The sequence below is a fragment of the Dermacentor albipictus genome, chromosome 2 (genome assembly GCF_038994185.2).
Source record: "Dermacentor albipictus isolate Rhodes 1998 colony chromosome 2, USDA_Dalb.pri_finalv2, whole genome shotgun sequence".
Lineage (NCBI taxonomy): Eukaryota > Metazoa > Arthropoda > Arachnida > Ixodida > Ixodidae > Dermacentor > Dermacentor albipictus.
The window spans coordinates 101915469-101934136 of NC_091822.1; the positions used below are offsets into that span (position 1 = coordinate 101915469).

Genomic DNA, 18668 nt, shown 5'->3' on the forward strand with positions numbered 1-18668 from the left:
TTGCAAGGACCAGCGTGCCTGATACGAAGCAAGGGCACAGTTTTCCAGTTTATTAATTTTTTTGGCAAGCGCTGTGCAATATAATGAGAAATTATCGGCAAGCGAGGTGGTTTCTCTCTATTATATTTTTTTTATCCCTGAAAAAAAAAATGTAGTTCTTGCTCATCTGTTGTCTGATGCGATGGCCGCAGCATGTGCAGACGGGAAATAATCGCCATAAATAATGAAAGCTTATTTTTCATATCCTTCAAAGGGTCCTTCCATACACTTCCAAAAAAAAAAAGCAAGGACGCACGCTGATATGGAGAAAAATAAATAATGATGCATATGATGAGGGGGGGGGGGGGCGAGGTATCGCGTTTGCAAAAGGCAGCTGGCAGGCACGTTGTTTGTTCCGACTAGAGTGCTCGTTAATATCTCTTTAGCTTTCAAAATTTGCTTGATATTTTACACATTGGGGGGGGGGGGGTAGGGGCTGCTGAGTCCGACAGAGAGCACAATAATTTTCATCATGTTTTATTTTTACTTTAGACTCCGGCTGGAAACAGAGCTGCCATAAGTTTGACGTCGTCAGTATATTACAAGGACAAGCTGCAGTTAAAGGTAGTACAATTGTTGTTGGCGGGACTTATTTCAATGTCCATATAGAAACGTGTGACTGGATTTGGTGGAGCTCAAGGCGAAATGTTGTGGCACGACAAGTTAGTTGCGTAAATTCAGTTGCTACGTATTCGTGCGAGGGTCGTATGAGCAAGGGTTCGAAGTGCAAAAGCGGATATCAGCTGTGGCTATGCTACAAAAAAAAAAAGAATAGTACCGTAAAGAGCAGCGCGAAGTGAGTATCACGGGACTTCACGTTAAATGTAACCTCAACGGTTACTTAGGCCAGCACTGTAGGAGCATTGTCAAACGCCATAGAGGCATTATTATGATACGGTATATTATGGCTAATATTTTTCTTGCACATACACAGAGAAGCGAAAGAACTTCTCTAGAAGTAGAACAAATATTTATTCACAAGACAATAGTTCGTTCCAACACAATACGCACAAATTTATTACGATACTAGTTTCAGTGCTCGTGCAACAGTAGTGATTACAAGTATTTCAGAGGCTTCTGTAGTTACACATTCTCGAAATTCTTCCCGAATGCTGAACAATGAAAACGTCCAAGTATGCACCGGAACCACCATGACGAAAAGAACTACCTATAATTAAAAAAAAGATCTGTAATTTATCCACTCGTTAGTCTTTCCGTCCCTTCTTACATCTAACCATCTAATCAGTGTTTCTCCACTAAGCGTCCATCAGCAAAAACTTCGTCAATTCCACACCGTCTTTACTGAAATATAACTTTCTGTTATTTCAATGTGTTTGTGTGTCTCGTTATTGCTGATACCAGTCCCACAAAAATCCTTACCAGAATCGGTGGGCGCTTTGAAATAAAGATGCGGTTATTTAAACTACGTCATGATCGAGCTCCAAGACACCGTGTGCGCTCCATAGAATTAGTGTACAAACTCTAGAGGGAAAGCCGAGCGAAAAAAGTGGCAACTGCTAAGGCGCTGCCGTGTCGCTACGCCAAATTTTCGTCGCGCTAAAAATGTTCAAAATCATATGCAAAAACAAAGACTAACACATAGCATGTACATACGTAAGAACAACGTGTGACTGTAGTTACGCATATTTGACAGGAGGTTCGCAGAAAGTGTACAAGTTACGGTGCGTAAAAGGCTGAGTTTGCAGGCGCCTGCACTAGATGGCCCCACCGTACTGAGGGAGGCTCGGGATCGCGTTCAGGGCGCGTCTCGTCTGACTCACATCTCGTCGCCGGCGCAGAGTAGCAAGATGACCGCGGCTGTGCGGCCGCCGGTTCCACTGCATCGGCACTATGGGGAGGTTTTTATGCGTTGCATATTGCAAACACTCAGTTCAGCCCTTGGGCGCGGCCGGGCAGCCACTATTGACCTTGAGCGCAACCACGTGACGTGACGTCACGACAGCCGGAGGAAAAGCTGGGCCCCAACTCGCGCGGTCGCGCGCAGCCGCAGCCACCACCTGACTCCCGCTCCTCCCGCTAGGGGCGCTGCGCCGGCGCGTGATACCTCGCCCTCAAAAAAAAAAAAAAAAACAAAGAAAGACCGCGCGATATGCAACGCATTCTTGGCTTAACCAAGCTAAGACTGGCCATTTTTTCTCTAGAGTTGTTTATATTAACTCAATGACACGCACACGCAAGTACCCCGCTCGCTCCACACACACACACATGCCGACACGCAGAAATGTGCGTAAGGTACGCACACACGCACATACACACAGACAGAGACGAAAGGACAGAGAGGTTGACGGACTGACACACATGCGCGCACACACACACCTACTCACACACACACATGCACGCATCTAAAGTGTACGGCACCATTGTGTTCCTTTTTTTCATATGAAACAATATTAAACAAGCCTAGATTAAGCATGTAGTTGACGATGATATGTGGTGTTTAATGGCGCAAGGGCTAATTGTGGCCAAAGAGCGCCAGAACAATGTTATTAATCCTGTGAGATGGTGCTGTATAATATGGTGCATGTAGCACGGCTGTAATTGGGCCTAAAATTACCGCAAAATGTCTAAACACTACGCAATAAAAGTATGGGGATGTACACATTGAAGCGTTAAATGTTTAAGAGTTCACAGTGTTCGCAGATAAACAAGATGAGAACAGTGCCTGTAAGTTGTCATGCGATGTTATGAGTTAATATCTATTCATGCAAGGCTCGAGGATGTCGCTTGACCTCCTAAATAGTCATACACTTGCTGAAGCAGGTGCAGTGAGACCAGTGACAACTATCAGTTGATAACAATTCGCCTTTCCACGTAAAAGAAAGGGCTGCAAACCTGTCATTAGTTAGTATCCCTGTGTGGATATAATTTGCAATGCGCCAACGTCACTGAAGAATGCCCTCAGTGTGCTTGTTTTAAAGAGTGGTTCTGTTCCAAGGAGTAACGCAGGATGTAGTGGGATACAGTTGTAATAAATTTGGCGAAATATTTCTTTGTGTGAGTTTCTTAGCGCTTGCATTCTGTTAGGACATGTACTACAGTGAGCATTTCCCCACATGTAGTTCGATGGCAACGAGGTACGATTGGCAACAATTATACGACTGAAACTTGCGTGTCGCAGGAGTTGCAGGAATACCATCCTCACCTTTATGGTGCCTGCACAAACCTGAAATACGCATCACCATCCCAGGAATCGCGAAGAAAGCTAACATGCCGTCGTTCACCCTGAAACAGGCCACATTAGCACTTTTACATGAGATGCACAGTGACCGCGTGCACGTTTACATCAATGGCTCTGTCACACCTGCAAATTCAGCCGCCGCTGTGGTGATACCAAAACGATCCGTGAAAATACAGCTAAATATGTAACATGTAAATCAAAGACAGCCGCTGAACTGGTAGCCCTGCATGTGGCTCTTCATTTCATTCAGGACGAACCACGGCATGTATAGTCAATCTTCAGTGATTAAAAGGCAGCCCTGCAGAGTGTGGTCTCAGCACTGCACCATGGATCACATGAGCAGCTCGTCGCAGAGACCAGAGAAGTCCACCATCACATAGTTCTCGAAGGACACGATATATCAGTGGTTGCCTAGTCACCATGGCATACATGGCAGACGCAGCTGCCCGATCTGCCCATGACAGCGTCAACTGCGTTGCCATTCTTCTTTCGAGAGCCGACGAAGCAAGAAAACTTTCCGCACTTGCGTGTGACCTCACATTAGCTCAATGAAATTCAGTTGAGTTTACAAGTGCACGCCTTCATGCCCTGGACCCTAATTTACAGCTCCGTATTCCGTTAAAACTTCCACGACGTAACTGCACCCTTCTAGTCCGCCTATGGCTTGGAGTCGAATTTTCAAATGCGTACTCCTTATTTTATCAGACTGGCCAAGCCTTTGTGACTTCTGTGGGTGCAACGAAACAATCGCGCACCTTCTTTGTGAGTGCCCTCGTTTCAACGTGCAAGGAGCAGTCCTCTCAGCCACCCTAGACATACTGGACAAGCCCCCAATAACAGAGAACAACATCCTTGGAAACTGGCCTACGCGAACATCAGCGCGATCCGCTATGAAAGCGCTGCTGCAGTACCTAAAAGACAGGGGACTTTCTGATAAATTGTGACTGTACACTGTGTGACGTAGGATTTGACGGTGACACTGCGTAACACTAGGAATGCCTTCGCAGACTGCGTGACAGTGCCCATGCACAGAAACAGTTCATGTGTATCGCGTGTACGTGTGTGTGTGTTTATGTTGTGGGGAATTTATTTCTTTTCCTTTTCTTTTCTCTCTCACGTATCGAATCCCTCTGCCCCTCCTCTAGTACAGGGTAGCAAACCGGAGATAATCTCTCGTTAACCTCCCTGTCTTTCCTTTGCCTTTCTCTCTCTCTCTCTCCCCATTAGTTCTAAGAAGGTAAGAGTGCGTCCCAAATGTGTGTCCTTTTCTGAATCGGGCGAGTGCCACATCCGTTTGCCTTGGTTTCCTTCCACTCAACCAGTTACCTATTCGGGACTCTACCAAGTACAGTTTATTTTGCGTTTCTTTGTCCCACTGTTGTTGCCAGTATTCTTTCAACTTCATACGCAGGAAAGGTTTTAGGTCGAGGACTGGCACTGCTACGTTGCTGCCCGTGAATTCAGGGGGCACGTATGTTGCATTACGATCAACGAGCATATTGCATTCAATGCATCTATGTCCAGGCACCCAACATAATGTTATGTGGCAGTTGGATAGATATGCCATGCAAAGCTCAGAGTATAGCATGTAGTTCAAGTCGGCATATCCAGGTGGATTTCCTTCCGTCCGTATATTCCGTGCGCATTTGTGCACATAATTCCGTGCACATAAAGGTGACCTTCGCGCCCAATCTTGCCTGTTTCTTCTGCTATACGGATTTGGAACTTATCGTTTTCATCAGGCACCCTCTTTGAAAGGCTACCTAATGGCCAGCTGACAAAAAAGATGGAAAATTGCTTCTCGCTCGAAGTCCCCAGCAAATAGATGTAGCAAGAGTATTTGCGCGCCCGTACCGTCAAGCAATTGAAAAAAAATGAAGTTCCGAATGAACTTACAGCTAGAATTTGCAGAGATTCAATGCTTTCAAGACACACTTCAATAAAGTATTTCAGTAGGCAGCTTCTTCAAGAGGCTGCCAACTGAAAGTATTTCCACTTTTCATGTGCATCTAATGAGCACGTAATAGTTCCCTCACTTTTAACTGGTACTTTATATGTTTGGCAGCGCGGCAGCTCACCGAGTTCAGGATATCAACGACGATTTCCGTCAAGCTTGTTACTCGTGCGCCAAGGACGGCGTTATCTGGTGACACTAGACTTAAATGCAACGTCTCGCATCACACGTACAGTATTTTCTCGGAAGGAGCTGAATGAATGAGCGCAACAACCGCGGATGAGTTCCGACTTCCTCGTGTCACTCTCACAGAGCCTATGGTTCCGGCAAGGCATGGAAAGTGACGAGGATTTTCTCGGCCCATCACCTTCTTCCAGTTTCTCCTGCACTTTCGAATTTCGATACAGCGTATTTAGAAGAACGCCCACTGCGCTCTTCGGAATTACGCGCAGGCTTGTGATTGAGGGCATTGCTTCTTCAAAGAGGCGAAAAAAAAGAAAACAAAAAAAAGCTCGAATATAGCGTATCATGGCTTGGCGACCGTGGGTACATAAATCTGCTTTATTCTGTATTGTAACACGGCAAATATTAAAATAAGCAAAAATCTGGAAAGAGATGCAGTGCATTCAACGTCCTTTTTTCGCCTTCGCCAGCCTAAATCTAAATAATTTACTTGAGTGCACGCTGTGTTGGACGAACTTGTAGAAGTTCGAAATTTGTCGTCCTAAAAGATGTGTAGAGGTTGCTGAATTATATCGCAATGACACCATAGCTGCGGCGAAACCAAGGCAATCAGTTTTAATAAGCGTGTTCCTCGGACAGGACGACGATTGTCTTGCCAAAACTTTTATTTAGTGCCTGCAGACTGCAGTGCTGAATGCAAACTATTCCTGGTGCCCCAAAATCTTCAGGATCCATTTGCCGACAGCCATTCCCATGTTCTTTGAAAGAGGGATGTGATCCATAACGCACTCCTGAAAAAAACGAGGACGAAATTGTTTGAAAATTAACGTAAGCAAAAGGTGTAAGAGGCGATTGAAGTTGTCGACTGATGTGAATGGAGCAGAAATTTTTTCGTTTTAGTAATAATGATTTCCTCCATTTTAATAAAGAAAACGTTTAGTACTGGAGATTACGGAAATTGCGGGGAAAATGTGATGCAACATCAATGAATAAATTTACCGCGCGTGCAGCTGGCCGGCACCTCGAGTTCTGGCATAATGAGCATGGTTGTTTTCTGGCAGCAGTGGAACCCGAAATTCTAGCTATAGAAATCTGTCATTACCGCTGCCTACATTAATGTTAGCTACAAAACTAGAAGTGTTACGAAGGACTCAGTAGCTAACTAGGTATATTGGTCATGTAGCGATTTTTTTAAAGGTGAATGTAGCGCTTTGCTAAACCTTTAGGATGATATCCCTGCGCAATAAAAATATCACACTGTTAAGGGTAAAGTTCCTACTCGCAAGGCGATGCAACGGCAGGTTTCAGGTTGTAAAAAGCCACTGAAAGCTTAATTAAGCACGCTTTATTTATGTTTTAAGCACTTAAGGGTGCATTTGGTCTGATGTTTTACTATATATGCCGCTACGTTACATGCTCCGAAGGTGAAAGCGCATTGAAATATTTTTTTTATGTGCGCGTTCAGTTCACCTTATTTCACCCCGGGCATAGCGCAAGCAAGTCCAGTGCGAAGCAGCAATAAAGCGAGCGAGCAGCAAACCATGCCGTGTAGCGTCTGCGCTGCTCGAAGTACCATATCAAAATTCCAGGCGCCAAAAAATGATAACGGAGTGCTACTAGCTCGAAGTTCGAGGCAAAGGGGTTAAGCAGCGGTATTTGCGCACTCGTAACGTCATGCATATGAAATAATAAATTTAGGAATTATTTTACAGCGAGAATTTGCAAAGGTTTAAAACTTGAAAGGTAACTTCCTGAAGGTAGTTATTCTACTCTGTGCCCGGCTGTCTGAAGGTAGCAGGTTTAAGCGTATACCGAAAAGCTTTGCGCAAAAAAAAGTTCTCTTCTGAAACTTTCACCGTCATATGGAAAGGCATTTACCCTTCACATATACCGTGTTCTTGTGCACAAAAGGAATTCGTCATTCCTTCGTCTGTGCGAAATCTTTTATTGTAATGAGGTCCGGAGGCTCGACTTTTTAAGCCAAGGTGGGCCGCCCCCACGTTGGCACTGTCAGGCCAAGCCCTTCAGCGACCTCATGGGCCCTCTGGACGGCCCTTAGTTGGTCTTGAAACAATGGTATTTGAATCCTTTTTTCGCACTGTGTCCATTCTTCAACGAGGTTTGGGAGAGTTACGGGACACCCCGCCAGCATATGTCTGATCCAATAATGCCATTACAATCGTTGCAGTAAATAATAATCTCCCTCTCTGGATATATTTTATAAATGTGGTACGGTGGTTGGAAATGTGCCTGTTTGCAATAAGCGCATTGAGACTGCCTGAGCCCTGTTCAGTTTTAAATGTGGCAATGGGAATTGCCTGCGTCCTAAATAGTTTGGTAATGTCATTGTAAGTTATTAAATTATGTCTAGATTCCTTGGCTTGATGCTGAACTGTTGTGACTGTCATGGTTAGCAAGTCCTCATGCCAAGTCATGAGCAACCTCATTGAGGTTTACCCGAGTCTCGCCCACTTTCGCCATATGGGCAGGAAACCATCGGATTTCAGTTCTCATAATCCCAATGGCTTTAAAAAGTTTAGTTGCAACTCCGCCTACGTAGCCCTTATCAAAACAATTTATAGCTGATTTAGAGTCACTGTAAATGCAGGCCCACTTGTTACTCCTGATGGCTAGAGCAAATGCCACTTTTTCCGCCGCCATGGGGTCCTTGGTAAAAGTAGTGACAGCGTCTTGCACCTTCTCTTGATAATTTGATACAATGATCGTATATGCTGTCATCGTCTTTTTGCGCTGCCCCTTCAAGATGTTCAACCAGTACCAACTCGCCCACATGCCGATCCTTCTACAGCATTAACTACAGCTGCTAGTTGGTTCTGCTGCTCTATTTTCTGCAAGAGTGTTTCAGCTCTTGCCTTTCTCGTTTTAATATTAGCATGTTTCTGGGGAGGGGGTTGGTTCTGATCTTGTTCCTAACTTCAGTCACTAATTCTACTTCAGCCTCTATTGGGCGCCGTGATATGTTCAGTTCTACACCTATTGCCTGTAATATGTTCCTGCCAGCTCGTGTTTTCATCAATCTATCGCGTTGCGCTAGCCGTTGGGCCTCCGCGATTTCTTCCAATGTGCTGTGCACCCCTAGACTCATGAGTTTGTCGGTTGCAGTGTTGCTGGGTATCCCTAGGGCTACCTTAACAAGCTTCCTGAGCATCACATTAAGTTTGTTACGTTTTGCCTGCTTCCATTTCAATAATCCAGCTGCATAAGTGACAGAGAGTAAAGGAATGTACTAGCCTCAAAGCGCTGTCTTCTCCTAAGCCTCTGTGTCTATTTGTAATTCTCCTTAGTAAGCTAATGACTTCATCTGTTTTATTCGAGATATGTTGTATTTTTCTATAGTTGGCATTGTTTTCTTTTATGCGATACCCAAGAACTTTGATTTTTTCAACTAGCCTGATTGCGCATCCTTCATCAGTGTATAAGCACACTCTTGGCTCATCTTCCGGAATGTAATTTCGTGGTTTACGACCTTTTATGCGTCGTTTAATGACCAAGGGTTCTGATTTGGCTACCGAGCATTTCAGCCCCATGTCTTTAGTGTGTTCTCTACAACATATAAACTTTCCTGCAATCTGGTCTCTGTTTGTTCTACATTACCCTTGGCACTCCATATGGTTGTGTCGTCGGCATAAACCACAGAATGTATAGTCTCAATTTTCTCCAGATATCTTGCAACCTTGGACATTGCTAAATTGAATAGCATGGTTGAGAGCGCAGCCCCTTGTGGAGTGCCACTATTTCCCAAATTCTTAGCTTCTGATTTAAGCTCACCCAGCACGAGTTGTGCAGTTCTATTTCTAAGAACGTCCTTAATCATGTTAAAAAGTATCTTACCTAACCCCATCTCCGAGTGAACTTCAAGTATTGCCTTATGCTTTATAGGATCACAGTCTTTTTCCACGTCTAATCCCAAAAGAGCTTTAATATGGGCTTGGCTGGCCTGTATAAGTTGGTGTTTGATCAGCAGCATCACATCCTGAGTTGACAGCCCGGAACGAAAGCCGATCAAGTTGTACGGGAGCATGTCGTTCTGCTCAACGTATTTCGTGAGCCGATTTAGGATGGCATGTTGCATAACTTTGCCTAGACATGGCGTTAAGGAAATAGGACGGAGGTTGTCCAGAGTGAGTTGTTTGCCTGGCTTTGGTATGAGGATAGTATTGGCCACCCTCGATTCCTCGGAGTATACCCCTTTTCTCCGACATTCATTGAAATGCTCAGTTAGATAAGAAATTGATTCATCATCTAGATTTCTTAATATCTTGTTAGTTATTCCGTCAGACCCAGCCCCCGGTCTACCATTAAGACTGTGAACAGCCACCCTCACTTCACTCTCAGTGAAGTCCCGGTCAAGTATTTCACATATGCCTCCAGTACATTCGGGGCTCTCGTCTCCTTCGTTTGGTTGTTGAAGTGGGAGATATTTGGCTGAGAGACTGTCCATGATATCCCTCCGCGTTTTATACTGGCTTTCCTGATGAATCAACTTAGCTGTGGCTGTTCTCTTGCTTGTCCTTGTTTCATTCTCATTGAGCAAGTGCTTGAGGAGGTTCCAGATACCTCCATATTTGTGTCTACCATCAGCCGAGTTACGAATCCCATCCCATTGTTGCTTCACGAGCGTGTTCGAGTGATCATCAATTTCTCGGTTTAATCGTGCAATTTTTTTTTCCTTAGCCTTTTGTTAAGTTTTTGCTCTTTCCATCTCTGTAATATAGCCTGTTTGGCCTCAGTCAGATGCGCCATCCTAGTGTCTATAGCCTCAATATTTTCCTTTGACCTGATTTCTTTAGTGGCCTCTTTGATGTCTTCTCTGAGCTGCATGACCAATTTCTGAAGGGGCTCTTACTCGGCATCTAAAGGCGCCACTTTCCTACTGTTCACCCTGATTTCCCTTAACTGGTCCCAATAAGTGAATTTGGAGATTCTGGTTTCCTGTCTCGGTATGTGTATGGTCATGTGTATGATGTAATAATCGCTGCCGAGATCCATGTTTGAATTTTCCCAGTTGGGTCCTCTTCAGTTGTTCACAAAAGTAAGATCTGGTGTGGAGCCACTGCTTGTAGACCTACCACAACGGGTGGGGTACGCCGGATCAGTAGTCAAGCATAACCCCAGATCCATGGCGAGGCTCCACAGCTCCTTTCCCTTCTTTGTGTTCCAAGTGTATCCCCATGTGTGATAGGGAGCATTGAAGTCGCTTCCAATAATGAGCGGGGAGTTTTTGACCACCGAAAGAACCTTGCTGAAGAGTGCTCTAAACCTCTGTCTCAAGTCATTAGGACTGCTGTAAATATTCAAGCAGAAGATGCTTTGCATCTTAGCTCTGTTCCTTTTAAGTATTATCTCAACTAGAATAAATTCAAACCTGGAATGTCTAAAATGAATATCATGCTCAATGTATGACAACTTTTCGTTCATGGGGGTCGCCAACCCCCTCCTTATTTTTTGTCTCTACATATCGCTTTGTACCCAGTAAGTATAATTTAGTCCGCTAAGGTTTCTTGCTGCATAATTACCTTTGGCCTGGCCTCAGATGACCTGATCACCTTTCGCAGTGCGGCTCTTTTGTGTTGGAACCCACGACAATTATATTGCCACAGGTTAAATCCATGATTACTGTCCATTATTATTAGATGAGGCTGCCTTTCTATTACACGTTGTTTTCCTCTTTGTGATGGCCCCCGATAATCCAGGAATGGACTTTATACTATGCGCCTCCGATGGCAGATACTCACTGTCATCCCCTCACGCCTCAATCTTCCTAAGTCTTTTCTCCGCCATAAGCCTCCATTTCAACAATTTGACCGCTTAGCCATTTTCACTGCCTCTCTTATCGCTTTAATTGCCTGTTTTATTTCACTGATGGCTGAGAAGACTGAATCATCCTCAGAGCTCCCCGTCCTCTTTTTAGGAGCAGGGGAGCTCGATTCCCTTGGACCGTTGCGTTTGCTTACATGTCTAGTCATCTCTACTCTAGCAGGGCTCGACTGTTCTTTTTCACGAAGCTCTACTACCTGCCTGGTCAATTCTTCATTGGCGTTTCTCAAAGAAGTTACTTCTTTAACTAATTGCTCTATTCTGGCATCATTGTCACCGCCCACAGCTGCCGAGACGCCCCCAGCAACCCTCGCCATACCTTTCACTTTGTCAGCCCAGGTGGTTCCTGGCGTCTTCTTCTCGCCAAGTGTTGAGCCCCTTCGCACGAAGCGCACCTGTGTTTCCCTTGACTTGGACAGGCTTCTCTACATGGATAAAGAACGATGCCTGGATCTGGTGCGACTCCTGGAGCGTGAGTGCTCCCTGTGGTCGGGGTGATGGTTGGGCGCCAGCTTTTGCGCCTCCGACTGCTCTCTTGTTGACGACCGGATTCTGTTGCGCTCTCTTGATGGAGTCGTACGACGTAAGGGATTTGAAATCTTTGCTTGCAAAACTTTCAGTGGTAGGGTGATCGCTTTCGAAACACCTACATTGAACAATGTTAGCTGTTGGACACACATCAGAGCGGTGCCCTACCCTTCCGCAGGTGAAGCAGACGTAGAATTGCTTCCTGTAAAGGTGGCATTTCGCTAGTGTGGATCCATATCTGACAAGATTGGGCACCTTGAGTCCATCGAAAAGTACAGTGATCGATCCCGATGTCCTGATGCCCTTGGCAGCTAGCGCAAGTGGGTTCAAGTCATGCACGATATTTCTTGTTATCATAGCTTGCGAGTCTCGAATGTCCACTCTTCGGATGACACCTTTGCATGTAGCATGTAGTGACATTTCGTATGAATTTATCTCCTATTGCGCTTCCATAATCTTGAAGGACTTGATTCTAACATACTTCGCCACATCTTCGGGCTTAGTTGTGCTGACTACGATGATATTTTGAGTGAGGTTTGGCAGACAACATCTTAACAAACATCCTCTTCGGTTAGGCCTGACACCTCGATGACTGCGGAACCAATCGTGCTGGTAAATACCTTGTTCAAATTCAGTCCTCCTCGAGTTCGTGTAATGATCCTATTGTTCTCCTCAGGCAATTGAAGCATTCTCGAAGCTTTGATAACCCAATTCTTAACCATTCCACCGATGGCGGTTCCCTTGATACCATGCTCTCGCTGATTACGTGGCCATGTGCCATCCTCGTCCACAGCCATTGTGCAAGCTCGTGATTTTCGGCCAGCTACTACTTGCCAGCCGAAGTCGCCCTGACCAATATATTTCCAGCAAAATATTCATCTTCCATGTTTGTATCCGCCATGCCTGCGGGTAGGTGGGCTTACTCGGCCCAACAAAGGCCCTATTCTTCACTAAGCTTAGCTCCGCTAAGCTCAACTCGGCGTATAGGAGCAGAAAAAGTCCCGTAAAATTGTGAAAATACTAGCCCCGCCTTGAATCTTGCTGTCAGTCGATTCGCCGTTGCTTCGCGGATCCAGTAGTATGCTTCTTTTCGATGCACTCTCAGACTTGGCGAGCGGACCATGGCAAAAAAAAAAAAAAAAACCGGAGCCGATGCTTTCACGTCTGCACTGTTATGGTATGGTATTCCTTATGCGATACGTCTGCACTGCTGCACTGCTCGGTGCTTCTTCTTCTTCGTCATTCTTTCGTGCTCGCTATACTTACAAAAGTTTTAAATGCTTCAGTGGTTTTGTTCGGTTTCTCTAGCAACGCAAATTTTGCTCCGCATAGTGCGGAGCCTAAGTGTGGGAACTGCTTAATACCGTAACCGACTATCGAATCATTTCATTTGGGCAGGTTACTACTACAGTACCGTATAGCAAGCCAAAAATTTGGCGGGATGTAGAAATTGAAGCCGGAAACGTTAAGTGCAAAGCTCTAGCTTGACGGGAACCGATCATAAAACTTAAAACTGATCATGAAGCTGAGCTAGCTGATTTGCTCCGAGACTACAGACAGGGTTGGGCGTGGAAATGCGGACGAAGAATGGACATCGTACGAATGTCCCTGTACGTCTTATGGGGACCCTTCTTAGTCCGGCTTTTTTTACGCACAGCAGTGTCTATAGAGTTGAGTATAAAACAGAATGAGATTCGCATTTCATAAGGCCACTTAGCTTTTACTACAACAGCGCAGTTTCGGCTGTTGTTTATAAGAAAAGTCACTTTTAGTAAGACATGAATTATTTAGCGTAAGAAAAGCTGGTAGTTTTGCAATTACATTTTACTCACTGCGGCGCTTTCAGAGGTAGGAGAGATAGCCCAGAGAGCTGTTTACTTACGCTGACTTCCTTTCCAACCTGCTCGGGGTCGTGCTTCAGCTCGGGTCTCGATTTCTGCACAGGAAATACTAGCGTCAGTCAGGCCAATTTGTGCTGCTGTTCGCCACACTGGTGTATTACGAAGAAAATCTGAGCATATCGTAAACTATTCTTTACGATAAGCCTTCTGTCTCATTGTTGCCATCCTGGCTACTTCGCGTGGAAACTTTGCACTTTTGTAGCATCTTGCTGTTGGTTCTGTTGATTACTTTTGTGAATTTGAACTGTGTTCACAATCATCCCATACTATGCAATCTCTGTGACAGCGCCGCTAGGAAATATTGGTTCCCTTCTGGTGGAACAGTTCTGTTAACCTGAAAGCAGCTTTCGCCCGCACTCCACTTAGGTTAAGCAAAGTATTGTAGTTATGACGCTACTCGTTAGGAGGACCCAAGTAAAAACATTTGACCGTCCTCTCTTTGAAAGCAAGTTACACTATTCCTAAGTGATATATAATTCCATAATGAGCAAAGATTGAATAATGGTTATAAATAATATTCATAAATTCAGTGCAATAATTTTGATGATAAAGTTGTAGAGGGTCCGATGCCGCGTCCGATGCAACACTCCTTAACTTTTACTATAAATAATTTTCTACACTTCATAAAGGAAGTTGTAAGGCTTTGGCACCGGGCCTCACTCCAAGTCTCGCTTGCGCTGTTCCAACCGACAGGTGCGGCGACTCAAAACAACAATTAGCACGAAATCTTCACTGCCATGTCATTTGTTCAGTGGCAGCTGACTGCGTTGTTCATGTATGCATGGTAAGTGTGAGAGAACTTCAATCTGGGCAAGAAAAACGGCTAATTAAGATCTCGCAGGCATTTCTGAGGGCGCGGGAAACGCTACTGCTTATAGTGCTGAAACACGTGATTCTTAGCTCTAAATATTTCTTATAGTAGGACTTGCCCTACTGCTTAGACTTGTGAAGCTTTTATTAGTCGACAAACTAAGAAGGCGGAACGCAACAAATAGTGTGATTTTTTCCAAGGCGTGTAGGCTCTTGTTTGTGTCCGTCTGTAGCACTACGGTATGTACACAAACAAATTACTGAAAGTTTGCTTCAATACGTCCTTGGCAAGTCTGCATATACATGCTTGCAGTGAGACTTCGCCATGGAGGTGCAATGGTGATTGTAAAAATGTCGGCTACAGTTAAACATATGTGCCTGTGATAAAGTCACAGCATTGTAACATATTTATAGCAGAAGGGCATTGGCTTAAGTAATGGGTAATACTTAGAACACCTGAGACACCGCTTCACTAACTGTCCCTTCGATACATCTAGCTCGCGCGAAGAAATCAGGTTCCATGGTTTATTCCCACGAAGAGCGACATTCCATTTATGCGTAGCGACACCAGCTGGGGTTACTTACGTAGAACTTCAGGAAATGTGGCTGGACACACTTGATGAGCTCCTTTCTGTATTCGTCTGGCTTCTGCATGCAGAGAGCCGCAAGATTGAAAAAACAAAAACAACTGTTGTGTCCGGAGAAAGCACAGCTCACATGCGTTCACAGACAGCTTGTTCATGAGCCAAGTTTCACCTTCAGGTATCATGGCCACATCCCATTTCTTTATATTCTTGATATATCCGAAAAACTCTTCATATAAAGCTACCTTAGCTTGTTAACTTGAGTGTCCGAGCTCAAGCAGCTTAGTAGGAGAACATTTGGCCGTTATAAAGCAATATATGCTCAATAGACGTGGTTGCCCGTGTTTCCTGAACCCGTAGATCGAAAAGGCTTCATTGTGTGTTGTAGTGCACGTTTGCTAAGTTTGCTTGACTGTAGAGAAGCACGTTTGCAAATGCGCTCAATAAATGTTTTGGCTGCGGACCGATTCTACACGCGTCAAGTGTGTAAGGAAGAACTATGTTCGTACCGATGTCAGAGACTCGTGCTTGTCATGGCAGTCAGCGTAGTCGTCGCACAGCATCTTCATTCCCTGTTGGAGGCAAATACACGGTGGTTGGCGCTTCTATTTTTCATCGCTCACCTTTGACCTCGTGAGATTCAAAGCAAGGTGACCAGAGCATGATAGTCCTTAAAATATTGTTAAGATATCGTATCGGTTTGGATACAATGATACTTTTAGCACACCATTATGGCGTCCGGCGTGGACGGTTACCCAGAGGGCTAGCGAGAACGTAGCATTGTTACTTATCTTTTCCTCTGACAAGGTGCTTTTGCTTACCATGCTTTAGTGGAACTCACATGTGTATCCTTCAAGAAATGGTGCCTGCATTTGTTAAAAGGTTCACCTGCTGGTTATGATTAAGCTCTCCACCAGTTCGGGATTTAATGGTAGCGTCTGCTGCACCAAAGTGTAAGTCTGCGGAACATCGAAGCAAATCCGCTTTAAGAAAATACTTTGCGTCAATAAATTGTCGCTGAATCACAGATTACGCTGTAATTTCGCAACGGAGGTCACACACCGACCATGTTGGCTGTGAAATATATACTGTTAGCGTTTTTACGGTCGCAGCAGACAACTTCGACGGCTACGTGATTACGTAGCTGACATGTGTTTCTCGCTGTAGTTCAGAGTGGTAAAGTCAACTCACGTCAGCGATTGTGCTGAGGGGCGCAGGGTACTTGTCGAGGAGGTGGACGCATTCTTTCATCAGTTTCGTGGCTACTTCTCCAGCTTCTTTCATTGTTGCATCATCTGCAGAAAAAGTACTTCTTACACACCTGTGTTCAGGTATATGTAATGAAACAATGACCGTGGACTGGTATTTGGGGGCGTGGTATTGTATGTATGTATGTATGTATGTATGTATGTATGTATGTATGTATGTATGTATGTATGTATGTATGTATGTATGTATGTATGTATGTATGTATGTATGTATGTATGTATGTATGTATGTATGTATGTATGTATGTATGTATGTATGTATGTATGTATGTATGTATGTATGTATGTATGTATGTATGTATGTATGTATGTATGTATGTATGTATGTATGTATGTATGTATGTATGTATGTATGTATGTATGTATGTATGTATGTATGTATTATACGTGGAACATTGAGGCTTATAAACGCAATCTTGCAAACAAATAGAAATAACAAGGTTTCAATGCATTTCAACTAACTGATAGTAACTTTTCATAATAGAAGCGGGCTTCCTGTGTAATAGATGCGATGGCAAGCATCAGTACGACGGGCATAACAATATAGTTTTACAGGCATCCATAAATCCAGAGGTGTAAGTGGTTATTTCACCTCGCCGTTGAACTTGAAAAGAAGAAAATTAGCACCAACAAGCTCACAGCAACTTTTCCACGCGCACTTCCGAAAAGCATAGCCTATTGAATAGACTTCAGTAATACCAGATTTGCACTCACAGGACGACTTTGAATACGTGTGTCACATTACGTCTATAGAAACACAGGTATTTGTTCATTTAGTTAACATGCCTTACAGGCCTGTTCAAGGCATTGAGTATGATGGTTTACAATACATTAGAAGAGCGAGAAACCGATGCTATAGACAACAGACAAGCAACATTTAATACAACACTGAATAAAGGACAACACGCGCCGTTAGAATGTGTACCATAAAATGAGGGCAGTGGGTAACGTTAGACGTCATTAAATTCTTAGAAATTTAGGGCGCACGGAAGGAACTATTGAATCATAAGAAATAACCGGAGGTTGGATCAACGCAGGTAAGACTAAGTAGAAAAACACTGTCACAGGCTGTAGTGGAACAACGAACGATCCAGGCTAGATATATGGTCATTATTGCTTTCACATCTTAATCACCAGTGCGCAATCAAGATAGTATAAACGTATATAAAACGAACAAACTAATGCACAGAAGTTATTGCTAACATTCACCTCAGGTGCTCATTATCTTATCGGCTCGACTTATTAAAATATCGCGATAAATAATAGGGAGATGTCAGTACCCATTCTTTTGTTGGGCGTTAAGAAGACTGACAACAAGTAACTACACGAATGAACAAAGGCACTTTCGCGCCTTGCTCGAGGCTACTTGATAGTCTCAAAGATTCAACAGCTCAAATTATTGGGACTTCCCCTACAAAGCTCAAGACAGCAGCCCATGTTATGCAAATGTAGCGGAAACTAGCCAACATGGGGATTACATGACCGAAACCACTTTGCATTCATCTTTTGTTGGTTCAGTGCATGTCCACAGAAACTGCCGATTACATACAGACCACTTTGATGGCTAAAATCTTTATGCTTACCGACTTCAATTTTGCTGCACTCTTCGGCGAAAGCAGCTGCGAAGAAGATGCACAAGGCCGCGGGCACTACCAACATGGCGGCTGGCATGGACACAAAGACCAACGGTTACCAAGACCAGAACAGCGACTAATGACGGTCAGGCGAAGACTGAAGCGAAGCAACAGATACGACGCTGTTTATATCGTAACGAAGGCCGAATTCATGACGAAACTTGGCCTTGACAGGCAGGTAGGATGATGTCCATAAAATAAAGTATAAAATAGTTCGCAGAATCGCGTACCATTCAGGCTGCGTGCAAGGTACCTGGAGCACATGTGTCCATACACACTACCTTTTAAATTTTGCATTTTTTTCTTGTTAATGACAATCGGAAAGCGATGGGTCTGTGCCGAATATATTTCGTGTTTGAGCAGCTCGCCCAGCATGCGGGGCGACGAGACTGACGAGCGGGAGCGTCGGCGTTTCAGAGCTGCTGAGAAAGCGGAGATGACGGGAAAAGTAGTGGGATCCATCGCTCCCGTGTGTATTCAGCCAGTTTCTCCGCGTGCCGGCGTGGAAGCGGAGAGAGAGGCGAGAGGACGCCTGCTTTGACATTGATCAGGTGTGGAATGTTCCAGCGAAATTTCGAAATCTCCAGCGCGACGGTGGCAGAGCTGGAGAATGAGGCAGAAATGTTTGTTAGAAACTACAGTGAGATTCGTGAATTCTGGACGCTCGATTTCAACGAACTAAAAATGAAACAAAAAGAATAAACCTTCACGTGCCAGAAAACACGCAGCG

At 44.4% G+C, this 18668-nt stretch overlaps 1 protein-coding gene across 1 annotated transcript; it reads right to left on the reverse strand.

The window, feature by feature from the left end:
• Positions 1-6022: 6022 nt before the first annotated feature.
• LOC135911666 (uncharacterized) lies at positions 6023-18023 on the reverse strand. Its single transcript, XM_065444003.1, has 6 exons — positions 17888-18023; positions 16228-16331; positions 15546-15608; positions 15038-15100; positions 13624-13677; positions 6023-6166 (listed from the first exon to the last, which is right to left on the reverse strand). Exons 1-6 carry the CDS (start codon positions 17973-17975, stop codon positions 6077-6079), a joined length of 462 nt encoding a protein of 153 aa, XP_065300075.1. The 5' UTR covers positions 17976-18023; the 3' UTR covers positions 6023-6076.
• Positions 18024-18668: the final 645 nt, after the last annotated feature.

Coding starts and splice junctions, on each gene's coding strand:
- LOC135911666 (XM_065444003.1), bottom strand. CDS start 17,975: ATGCCAGCCGCCATGTTGGTAGTGCCCGCGGCCTTGTGCATCTTCTTC. Junction 16,332..17,887: donor GTGCAGCAAAATTGAAGTCG/GTAAGCATAAAG, acceptor CTTTTTCTGCAG/ATGATGCAACAATGAAAGAA. Junction 13,678..15,037: donor CACATTTCCTGAAGTTCTAC/GTAAGTAACCCC, acceptor TTTCCTGTGCAG/AAATCGAGACCCGAGCTGAA.